The 13191-nt window shown below is 35.0% G+C and overlaps 1 protein-coding gene across 1 annotated transcript in view; it reads right to left on the bottom strand.

Moving 5' to 3' along the window:
• Window positions 1-2443: 2443 nt before the first annotated feature.
• Window positions 2444-13191, bottom strand: part of LOC132543910 (paired box protein Pax-8-like) — a 34252-nt gene continuing 23504 nt past the window's right edge. Inside the window, exons 5-11 of the mRNA XM_060207460.1 lie at window positions 11902-11972; window positions 11386-11650; window positions 10872-10991; window positions 9585-9821; window positions 7429-7548; window positions 2936-3049; window positions 2444-2553 (exon numbers count right to left, since the gene is read on the bottom strand). Of these exons, the coding sequence (XP_060063443.1) occupies window positions 2444-2553; window positions 2936-3049; window positions 7429-7548; window positions 9585-9821; window positions 10872-10991; window positions 11386-11650; window positions 11902-11972 (1037 nt within the window). The remainder of the gene's footprint in view (window positions 2554-2935; window positions 3050-7428; window positions 7549-9584; window positions 9822-10871; window positions 10992-11385; window positions 11651-11901; window positions 11973-13191) is intronic.

Raw genomic sequence — 13191 nt, 5'->3', positions numbered from 1 at the left:
CGTATCAATATTTGAAACAGTTGGCCAGTTATTGAAAATCATAGCATTCACCTGTGAAAAAATAGCACAAATAACGTTGTGGTCAGCAATAAAGTTTTTAAATCGTTTAACATATATTATTAAACAATGGACAAACAAGTCACAGCTGAAACTCCACCATAGTAAAGGTAACAAAAGTTTATTGGCAAACACTGAAGGATGTCAAAAATCGTGTGTATTTAACTATGTATGGATATAATAATGTATTTGATAAAATGTATCGCGTTGACGACCGATAAATGAAAATATGTTTACATGTTTCATTGATGCAACATAACGTTAACTTTCACAGAGATTCATCCCTCACATTCTATTGCATCCATTAAAAATATCGACGAGGGTTTTGCTCAGAACAATGCAGTAAGCATATACCCTGAATTATATATTTACAATAAAATACACATTATATAGAAAGCTAGCACTTAACCATATACAATATTGTCTATTAGTGCTATATTAGGGATTTCTAAAAACTAGGTTAGTCACAATTTCATAAAAACGTATAACATGAAGACCATGTCTCCATTCAGAACACAACAATGAGCATATATAAGTACCGCCATGACATCATCTGGCAAGACAAAAAACAGTCACATGACTAATACAAATCACGTGACATGGATTTTCTATTTATTGAGTAGACAAATGGAAACTGTCATCAGTAATATCTGTTATGAAATTTGCAATGGAAGATAAAAATCCCTGGTAAAAACAAGGGAAAGCTACATTTGCAGATGATAATTAATGTTTTTTTTCCAAAAATGAAACAATGAAATAGTTGAGCAAATTTTCATAACATTGGCAAGAAAAACCTACAATGTAGTGGAATTTTAACAAAAGAGTGACACTGAAATTGGAGAAATTTTAATCTACTAAGGAAACGGCGTCTATTACACTACGTTTTAATCCATAGTAACTTAAAGTCATTGATGAAACATTAAAGAATCCGAGGGGTTAAAGCTAAAACAAGTGGACTGAAGGCATTCCGTTTACATAAACCCGTATTTCATAGTTGTTGTCAGTGACGGCTCAGTGACGAAGTGATTTAATCTATTTTGTTTATGTCTTAATAAATTCAAGCAAAAAAATCATCGTGATTTCACATTGACATTAAAATCATATTACATGAATTGATTGCTTCAAAAAGACCATGGAAATTGGATAAAAAATGATAAAGTAGTATATGGCACAGCGATGGCGGGAGTAAATCTTCGACTGCCATGATAACCCATCAGATCCATGTGAACTGAAACAGCAGCACTACACGGTGATCAACTATATCGTTATTATGCTCCGAGATGTCTAACCATCCTCTCAATTTACGACATAATTATAAAATGATTTTAATAAAACAAGTAACAAAAATATTATTATCGACGTGTATAAGCGAAAAGTTAATCTAAAAACCTGGATGTCAAACGGATATGAGCTTTTTGTTCAATTACATATTTTGTTACGAAAAAAAGTTTATCCACAGTCAAAATTTATCAGAATGATATAACAGTCGCATTTAAAGCAGGCGCACCTTGTATTACATATTCTTTGTCTATTTGTTTTTAAACAATAATAATAATAAAATAAAATAATTATGCTGAACATATCGGTCTGTTCCCGAAGTGCTCGGGTCTCCTTTCATTGAACAAGATGCCAAGATCATACAGAAATATATCTTTATTATATACTATCTCTATTCGAATTAAATACATTTTGTCTGGCATATATTCTCATCACAACATCACGACACACAAGAACGAAACTCTCTTATCACCCATAAAATACACCATCCAGCGCTCACATGAAAACAAATATCATAATTATGTAGGAGTAAATACAATGCAAACATTGGTATATAACTAGTCAGTATCAACCAGACTGTGACACATATCCGGTCAGTATTAACCAGACTGTGACACATATCCGGTCAGTATCAACAAAACAGTGGTACAAATCTGGTCAGTATCAACCAAACTGCAATACATATCCGGTCAGTATCAACCAAACTGTGGTACATAGCCGATCAATCAACCAGACAGTGTTAGAAAGCTGGTCGGTATCAACCAGATGTGGAATATTACACACATTGGAGCTATGTGTATGACACCAACGAGTAAGTCTTGTTTCGTTTTGCATAAAAACTAAAATAAACGGGGCTGAGGTATGCATGTTTCCAATGAATTGACCGTCTGTCCACATACCACGTGTATTACACGTGTCCATAGAACATATCCATCCATACGATAATGTACGTAGTAAGAGATCACATGATGCACTCCAAGTTTCTTTCATTCTTTATCAACATACACCAAAGTTTCACCGCCATTAAAGGAAACGTTCACATGGAAATGTTTAATGGATATATCACATCTCGTCTTCATGGCCGATCTGTGCCGCTGTTAGGGGTGGCTTACGTCTTGGAGGGACTGGCTGCCGCCGCTGCTGCCGCCGTTGCCACTGTTGTGTTAGACTCGGTTCGTCCTCCTGCCACACCTGGCGGGTAATAGTACGCTGGAGTATCTAAACATCAAAACAAATTCATTGTTAAGTATATGCCATTCTGATAATTCAACATAAATTATGAGGTACAAAAATCAAATACTCGAAACCAGTTCCAGGGTAGGGCATTTCTTACGTGAATTATCTTATCAAGATGAAGCTGATATGATCTTGATATTGGCAGCATTCAGTTTTTTTATTCTTTTTTCACTTTAGATGCGCATTATGGTCGTGCAGGATTTGATCGGTAAATTAGCAACAATTCCACTCGAGTTTGATGTGACAAAACGAATTGAAATTATTATACTAGCTGAGCATATTTGTGTAGTATATAAACATGATTGCTTAAAATTCGTCCTGAAAACGTGAAAGTAATGAGACAAAGACATTAAAAACATCTTACTGAGTATTCCGCCAGGTCCGTATCTCATTGTCCATGCCGGGTCTGTGGTGTAGGGTGTTCCTACTGCGTTGTATTGGGTGTAGGGCACAGCCGTGTTATAGTAGTCACCGCCTGCAATTATTAGAATTACAAGTCATCAGAAAATAAGAGCTATCGGAAATAAGGCATGAATATATATATACAACAGGAATTCAATAATTTGTTTCAAAAAATAAAGAAACCACACTTTTTTGATAATGACATCTGAAGTTTTAGTTGTACGGACGGAATGTAAACACAGTATTCACCACAAAAATGAGATAACAGAAAGAGGCATGTGATATATAGTCAAAAAATCATGACGTGTTTTTATCTTATTTTGTGATAATTTTTATTTCCTTTGATGTAAATTACACTCGAAATACCACGTGATCAACATCTACATAATGTTATGTGTATGATTTATACAACGTAACACGCAACGTTCGAATGCTTAAGACAGGACGACTGTTTCTTGTAACGACTACAAATGCCTGTTTTTCTTATGTTCACATTTTGTTATAAACGGACCTCTAACCGTCTCAAATAACTGCTCTCCGAAGTATTGATACCGCCCTCTAATACCGTGATGGCATTCAGCCAGACTGATGGACACGATAGCAAAGCATTGTAGCATTTCAATAGGTGTTTATGAGTTTTTCTCCGATTTAGTTGTTATATACCAATAGAGAGGTAAACAGCTTGAAAATTATCATATTACCGCGCAAACAAACACCGAATGGAATCTATAGCACAGATCATTGGAGAGGGTGAATCTTAAGACATACGGTTCCGCAAGACCTTAGTGTCAATTATTTTGCAACAAGATCCAGGTTCCGATCTAACAATGTCTATCTGTCACATGCGTTCACTACGGTAGTGCAAGCATTGGATATGTTACTACGTCTAAATACTATATTCAAACTCTAAGTTTACTCTAAATAGGTAGTACCTGCCATTTCAATTAGCAAAACTCCTCAAACCTAGCGGTTTATAAACAAATATAAAAATAAATAGATACTAAATTTACTCGTCCAACTTCGTTTCATATACACTGATCCTCTCCGCATAATGATATCGAAGTTGTGAAATGCTATCCAAAATCTTTATTAATCTGTTAATACACCGCAAACTGTTTTCGTTATAAAAGTTTATGTTCTATTATATTACGTAACAGGGCCATGGGAGCTGGATGCCAATGTCTTGTCCAATTTTATTTGATCCGATATATTTTTATACAAAATGAGAATTAAAATGATTCGATTGAAGAAACGACACATATTGGTAGTGATGATTGGTGAAAGCGAATGGAATCTCTGCATTGGCTTACAAATGAAGCAATTAAACTCTAACAATTACTGATCAAAGATTACCGATACTCTGGTCCGTTACTCTATTAAAACTCCTCCGAGGCCAATTATTCAGGGGACCTTTCAGACAAGATAGATTAAATTGAATATGGGAATAAGAGATCTGATTTCGATATCAACACAGTGGGCACGGCGCTGGATGCTGTATCCCGTGTTATCTGATTCCCGGGAGGGGGACCTTTAGCAGATATATGGGGATTGTTCGCCCGACAACATATTGCAACTGTAATGTTTTGTTTGCGGAACAATATTGATTGTTTCTTCGGCACAATTATCACCAGACATGTTTCATCTTCGGGTTCATATTTCTGTCATTTCTATCACAGAATAATGATTTTATCAGACAAATAAAACATTATGAATCTGTTAATTTGCCCAGTCCGTCCGCGGCACATCCTCGTTGAAGATAATGCCAGCCTGCCCTACACAGTCGAAGGTTTAGTTGATACTCCCAATTTGTTATCTACCTGTGGTTAGATTCTAACCGATCTCATTATCCCTCCGGCGCTTTATCATCCCACTTTCACTTCCCCGTCATGTTAGCATTTTATTCTCCTTTTTTACCGTATCTTTATGTTTTATACAGCCAACGTGTCATTATTCTTATCTCAATAAAATACACGACTTATAAAATAAACAGAAATATCAGGACTGAATCTCCGGTAATGGAACAACAGATTAGTACACTAGGCGATTAACACTGTTCATTGTCAAAGAAAATCACTGATATGTGTGTAGGAATTAATTAATCATGGCATTTCTATATTTTACGGACACTGTTAGTTTCTAGGGAAACTAGGGAAACATGCTGTTGAGGGGGAAAATAAGTGCGTAAATATTGAAAAACGTTTAAAGGTGGTGTTAATTCAGATTAAATTGAAATATTTGTGACGGTCTTTCTGAAAACATTTTTAAAAATTGTTAATTTTTTATTAGTCTATGTCATTATTAAATTTGATGTTGGAGAAAAAAAAGACCATTTAGAATCTTATTTGATAACATCACTTTAAATTAATATCAAAAATCTACCGAAATAATGTTGTATTCGATTGATTCATTCTCGGAATCTCTCATGTCAAATGCACACGCAAAAACACTGCTTTGAAAATGTTTCATGCAAACTCAAATCTGTATCAGCTGTGCACATCGCCTGTCTCCCAGGACAAGCAAGGCCCGCTCTAAGTTGATCGTTTGTTACTCGTACCGCCATTGTTTAGTAATGTTATTAACTCTTCTCCATCATTACACTACCAGTGACAAATGCACTCTCGAGGCCATTAGCGAGATATGGGAGTCTTACTTCTATTAAGTGTATTGTTATGGAAAATCGACAGTGAACATCACTTTCATGTTCCAATCACTGTTGTCGTTTTATTCCAATATTAATACCCGGTTAATTTAGCTGATGAATTGTAGCAAAAACAAGCTAAATGTTAACAAGTTTGCGTGTCAAGAAGATCGCTATTGGCGGGCACCAATTACTCGCCATGACAGTACACGGTCTATGTATACAACGTTGGTAAATATAGATTCCTTTACGTTGACTTTATACTCGTCGATCAATCAAATAGTCATAGTTTGGTAATTAATAATTGAATTAACTTAAATGTAGGCAAAACATTTATAGTCCACCTAATGGTTATTTTCGTTTCGTTTAGTTGAATGTTCAGATAAATATAGAAATTCCATTGAAGTTCAAAATATACCTTAATTATTTAAAAACATAAAATGTTATACTTGGTTATTGTTAAGTTGTGTCGAGAGCGCTTTGACACAGAATATGAACAATATATATCCTTTGCAAACAAAAACCCGAAAAGCAAATCATATGTGTTTATAATCAAAATATCTTCGAAGGGCAATTTATTTTCTAGAGATGTTACTTCGAGCAAAAAAGTTGTCCAGTAATGTATCGATAAATGTCAATTATTTACTCATAAATTTCTTTTAATATACCCAAATAGCGATACAAATAAACATTGCAAAGGGCTATTGAGACCCGCACTCCAGGTCGACCTAGCTCCGACGGTAAGTGGTTCTGTAAAATTACGAAATATTGATGACAGGGGCAGTGGAACGAAACGCGTCGCTATAATAAGACAGCTATAATACGATGGCCTTTTTCTCTTGTGTTTGTTCCATAGCAAGAACATCATCAGCTACTTTAATTGTTTAATCTGTTCCGGGATGAACAGACCATGCGTACAGTTCCACAACATCGGAATGATTGATGAAAGAATTTCTTATTCCGTTTGAAAGGACCGAGTTGACAATACAACCAAATTATAGGCCCAGTGAACATGTCTTGGAACCACTGAATTGGAAAATATAATTTTGTCCGCGTACATAAAGAGAAATTAAATTTTCCTCGAATAGCAAGCATCGTTCTTTCTTAATGATCCGAAATGTAATGGGATGGCACTATAGACACTTAATTGTATCCTTCGGAAATTGCACCAAGAACAGTTGTTAGAACAATTTTATAGAACACCAAGTAAACAATGAAGCAAATAAGAAGGATTTTATCAACGTAATGAATGAAAAAGAAAGGCAAACTTTAAAACAAGGCCAAACTAGATATTAAATAGAATTAATGCGTTACTGTATAAATGCTACATGTAACACGATAATTTTTCTTAAAACTAAAAATAAAAATAAAACTAAAATACAATGTTTTTTATGTTTCAACTACTCTGTGAAATGGAAGAATCCTCTATTGCAGAGATGGAATGAAAGTCGGGTTACAAAGTTCAACATCGGAAGAATATGAAAGGCATGGCCGCAAATCTAAGGAACTTCAGCTCTTTGTCACGAAATGCAAATATCCACGATTTTTCGGTATTTTGATAGGCATCAAATGCTTAGTAACTTATTTGCACGTTATACATAGCAAATCAATGCCGCATTGGTTTTTAACGTGCACAAAAAATACACACATTTTGTAAAACCGTCACATATTACTTTGAAATTAATATTTTTCATGAAACAGATTTCCTCGTTTGGATCGCCAAAACAAAATCTATTTCTCTAACAAAGACAGCACCAGCGTCGTATTTCCTTAAATTTCATATATTTAATACACCATGTTATGTATATAAAACTTACTAGGCGCAGTGCCGGATGTGTAATTCCCGCCTGATATAACAATAGGAGGTACGACCGTCCCCACCACAGGTTGACTTGGATATGTTGCATGCGTTGTAGAATTAAAACTGTTAGCTTGACCTAGACAAAAAGTAAAAGTTCTTTGTAATCTCTCAAATATCAAACACATTTATCGTAGAAGATATTGTTTTTTATAATATCTTCAGACACTGTATGCCCAAATGATATAATTTTCTACTGAGACTTGAGTATTACAATAAACAACATATCAAGCAATTTTGATTTGAAGCCATGCTAGTATATAATACTGTCGTGTGATAGCTACACGCACCTTAGGACACAAGATAAGCGTGTGAGGATGTGGAAGCACCTTAGGATGGAGATAAGCCAGTGAAGTTGTGAGGAAGCGTAAGATGAGGGAGACATGCAGAATGTAATTTTTGTTAATATAGAGCATGCGGAGAAGGAGAGTTGTAGCGTGCCCCAGTGATAACGATGTGATCACTAGTAGAGGAAGCGGCTAAATTGACAGGATATTGGCGCGGGTCTCTAAAATCAGCCATCAAAGAGCAGCAAGGAAATGAGCGGTGTGTCAGCATTTCGTTTCAATCAAATGTTCTTGGTGGTTTAACTCCATATCAAAACATGTCGTTAGCATTTCACACCATTTTACACAGTGTAGATAAGGAATCGGGTCAAAACCATGTATCATGGAATAATGCGGCGGCTTCGTAGCAATATCTGCTTCATTTGAATATTTCTTGTATGATACGCCAGAGCGCAAATTTACGCCAGGTAAAGCGACACTGACAGAGTTCGAGCTACGCTGAAGTAAAGCATGGGCCATTTTATCAGAATAAGATTATCATAACTCAACAGAACGCTTCACTCAAGGTTTGGTAACTTGTGAAATAATTACTTAATCAGCATCCAAAAATTCTTTGAATGAATTTTTTTTTACTCTCACTAATAACCTGTCTGACATTGCTGAACAAAGCGTAAGGTTTCCCACTTTTTCCGGACAATGACTACTATTAAAAACTACAAATTTAAATCTATAATAGAGCACCCAAAATTGACGTTCTACACAGAATGCCCTAATGATAGTCTGAAAGTAACAATATACCAGATATTTCGCCTGTATTATTGCACTTTTTAATCGTTTACAGTCCGTCATTGATAGAAAGTAATTAGAGTGGTGAATTCATATTCCTCATTTGGGCCTGCTGTATCATTTTAAGCCAACAGAGAGTGCTCTGTTCCAAGTGCATTCTATCATACTCGTACAGAATAGTGTATTATATGATATTTAATACAGATGATTATAACGTAATGGAGGATTGTGTTCATTATAAAGTTGTGATTAATGTATGATCGGTTACAAATAATACAGAATTATATATGGAATAGATATGAATATATATTTTAATATATAGTAATAATAAAGCTTAAATATCCTTTATTAGTTACAAACTAAAATTTTAAAAATATATCACTGCGAAAATGTTAAAATGCAGAGAATGAAATAGAGATATATTTAATTTTGATGGTCTATCTAGTTATGGTAAATTACACAACGGTAAAAGCGTAGTCTAGAGCAAAAGAAATTATCATAACTATAAAAACTAAAGCATACTAAAATAATTAAATTACTACAGATGAACTAATATATTTATCTACAAAATATGAAAACTAACACATCAAACTTTTATATTGCACAGCAGCAATTTGTGTTATTCAATAAAGGAATCTGTCGATGTGTTTACTTCAGGATGAAATGAATGTATGATAAGCCAAGCGTGATATAAGAGCTGCTGAACCCTCGGACAATGCCCTGATAATGACCAGTGGCTACTCTCTTTATGCAAAATCCTGATATATGTAATTATGGATAGCAACTCGATTAACTTCTCAGATTTTTCACTAAGATTTTACACCACATACCTCTAATCAAAGTGGCGATTAAATAAGAAGTGAAATCGGTATAACTTGTGAGTGAATATTCCATCGTGATGAGGTTATTGTAAAACAATTTTCTAGTGAAAAACCAAGAGATGAGGACAGGTGCTAGTTGTGCAGTTGTTAATGAGGGGATGACCGAGGGATGAGCAACTCAGCTATATCTGGATCTATGCAAAAATTGAAGATATGCTTACTTGTAAACTGCCCCGTAAATGACGGCAACGGAGTATGGTAGGGCTGAGTGAGGGTGGGCTGTACGGGTTTAAGCTCTGTCAGGTTGCTTCCACCTGCTTGGGAGGGGGTTCCAGGCTTAGGGGAGGGTGTTTTTGTGTTGTTATTATTGTTGTTTGTAGCAGTGATATTTGTAGTTATGTTGTTGTTTGTCGTGGTAGTGTTATTATTGGAGGGAGTTGTATTGTTTCTGTTGCTTGCTGAAAAAGGGGAAACAAAAATTCATGCTAGGTATTGCACAATGCACAACAATAACATGACACATTCCAATGAATACAATCAGGTATATATGATCAACATAACTGATACAAAAGCAACATATTATTAAAATTGCAAACGCGGGACAGACATTCTGTTATATATTATAGTTTAGATTTCACACTTAATAACTTAACAAATATATTCGTTGCTCTTAGAAATAAACAGTGAAGGAAAAATAATTTACAAAAGATTGTTATCTTTACATTCACGACAGATGATAAAAAACTGATATCAAATGATATACTTAGTCGATTTGTGAGAAAAGTGATGTTTAGTAAATAATAGCACATTTAAATCAATAAATTGCAATACCTTGTCTACCTAACCGTGATTCTGACAAACACAAACGGATAAGGGATCATTTTAATGTCTTCCATAATATTAATTCACTGTTTTGTTGTTTGTCGATTGTTTTGAATCATACCCATTACCAACACTATCAGAATGGAGTAAGGAATCCTTGCTATTCTACGCTGATTAAAAGCAGATTATTCAAAAGTCAATTCGAACATCCGTCTCCTAAATTTGCAAGGATGGTAAAACTATCGTGATTGCATTTTACGGCGCGGCGACTTTTGTCAAACCTTAACTGCTATCAAAATCAAAGAAGTTCTGCAGAACAGATTACCCCAGCTACAGTAGCACATCACAATTTTTATCATTAGCTTTCACATCATATCGGTACTATCTGTGAAATATTACCCTACACACGTCCACAAAATACCAGAGTAGAAAAAAACTTTATCTAACGTTATACCGTTTCCATGGTGACTTCTCATGATTATAAAACAATGATAGTAGCGCATAAAGCATTATTTTACATACGAATCTGCATGAGTAACAGATTATCATTCTTTCAAATATGTGTTCTATTAGGAAACATCCGATAGGCTACTGTTTCGTATCTCTGAAAGATAAACTTATCCCGACAAATATCTGACATGGGCAGGAGAACATGATGTTTCTGAGGAGCAATGACACTGCATTACCTTCAACAAAATCTGCCGGAGGAATGTGCTCGCCCGTAATTCGACCATCCGCCGTCACAGTTACTATGACTGGTCTCACAGACTGGGCATTAACGGTTATAGGCGTGGTTATGGGTTGACCTCAAAATTAAAATAAAAGCCACTCGTAAACTAAAATTTTCAAAATCATACGGAGTAGAAAAATAAACTTTTGAAATAAAAAAACACTGATAATATACCAAAAATGAAAACAAAAAATAAAAGCTCTTTCGAAATAAAATGCTCTTGCCAAACATTCTCATTCAGGCAAAAATAAATATACGAAGGCGGGAATCGCATTTTTAAAATGAATTGAAATTTGGGACACCAATATACACCACATGAACAAAAAAGTGCAAAAAATAATAATATATAAAATCGGCAAACACATGCAATAAATTAGTCGGTGTCACACACACACATATATATATACATACATATACTTGTATATATACTAATGCAAACTAGTTATTTACTGCTACAGAAAATCACCTACCTATAGATGGAGTATAATTGGCTGTCGGGTTTTGAGATTCTGTGTTTGTAACTGTCCCTGCCATAGCGGTAGTCGGCATCGTATATTCCACTGTTTTAATGTCATTTGTTGACGTAGATGCGGTTATGAACTGAGCATTATAAGTTGGGGGATGACCCCCTGGGGTGTAGATCTGTGCCCCGTTAGGTAAAATCACTGTTTGATGTTCTTGTGGTGCTCCGTTTTCAGTGCGGGATAGTTTGGGTGGACGGGCCGCGTACCACATCTAAAATCACCAAAAAATACCAAACATGACCAACTTCATAGATGTTTCCATAAACAAATGAAAATAAGAAAAACAGATATTGGAAAAAAATCACGTTAAATGTGTGGTGGATTAAACATGAACATATAGAGTGGATATGTATCAGTTCTAAGAAATCTCATGTTTACCCATTTATTTTGGTAAAGTTGATACCTTAACCAACAATGCATGTATTTTTTACATTATCAATGAAAAATATGATAAATACTTACATCTACATTTGTGACATTGTTATTATTGCCTAATGGTTCTGTCTTTACTTCCGGTTCATGCCCATTTGTAACTGTAAATAATAAAAAAATACATACCTTTATACATACAACAAAAAAAACCACTCAACATAAGAAGTCATAATCCAAATTGATTTAATAAAATTAGAGCAAAATATGAACAAAAGAAAGATTAACACGGAAACTTCTGAAAAAGTAGAAAATAAGACCAGGTGTCCCAGAAGAGTAAACGTTTGGTTTGTACATACTACACTTTAATTGATATACATTGAAGTGTACAAACGCAAGCCATATATAGCTTTTCAGAGATAAGTTACTGAGAAAACATTGTTTGTTGTCTCTAGCAGTCTTTCGATGATTCAAGAATTGCCCACTCTTAAAACTTGTGAAACAGAAAACCTCGCACAATGGAAATGGTATTTTGGTAAATTTATTTTGAATGCCTTTGCTCTTTGGACATGGCCCAATTCAATGCCTAAAGATTCCGCTGAACCATTCCTCAATTACTATTAATTTCCTCCTCTGATCGTGTTCCGTACTACTTAACTTCTAAAGCATCGGCGCATTATAATAGAAAATCGGCCGAAACATCCTGAATTCTGCCAGGCTGGTAATACACGCCAGTTTGCCGGATGCCAATTCAATGCAAGTAGCATTAAGTTAGTGACACATTCAAGAGGTGTCTCTTTTTAACGAGGAGACAACGAGACAGAAATCTGATTTACTGTACAAAAAAGCACCTCCAATAAAGTCGTAACGAACTTAGTCTGATGGCATTGGCTTATTCTAACAATCTGATTCTCACAAATAAGTGCCATCTACACATTGGTTATTTGTAATCCCTATTCATAATAATAGAGTTATCTTTGATTGAATTACTCGATATCGGACGTGGACCAATTCATGACCACATTTACATGCCAGATAGGGTGTAAAGAAGCTGCCCACACTCACACGCACACAAAGGGCAAAGAGGCATATATCTAGAACGAGAACGCGAGACTACCATACACGCGTCTCCAACACCTGAATGTACCTTCTGTTATCGACGCGTTATGAAAAGATGTATTTTAGTGTGATGAAATTTTCAATTTTGTAATAGTTTAGCTAAAAAATATAAAGCGACAGGCAAAATCAATGTATGTAGCAATTAATAAGCAAGGTAGTTTAATGGTATACGTGTGTAGACGAATATAAATGAAAGTCCCTTGAGTTTACATCGGCGAGAACATAAATAGTCCCCTGCGTCATTATTATAGCCAGACAATTTCT

Source organism: Ylistrum balloti, unplaced genomic scaffold, assembly GCF_031769215.1.
Source record: "Ylistrum balloti isolate Yb309-2 unplaced genomic scaffold, AGI_CSIRO_Ybal_v1 Utg369772, whole genome shotgun sequence".
NCBI classification, from domain to species: domain Eukaryota; kingdom Metazoa; phylum Mollusca; class Bivalvia; order Pectinida; family Pectinidae; genus Ylistrum; species Ylistrum balloti.
This window is presented reverse-complemented; position numbering and strand designations above follow the sequence as displayed.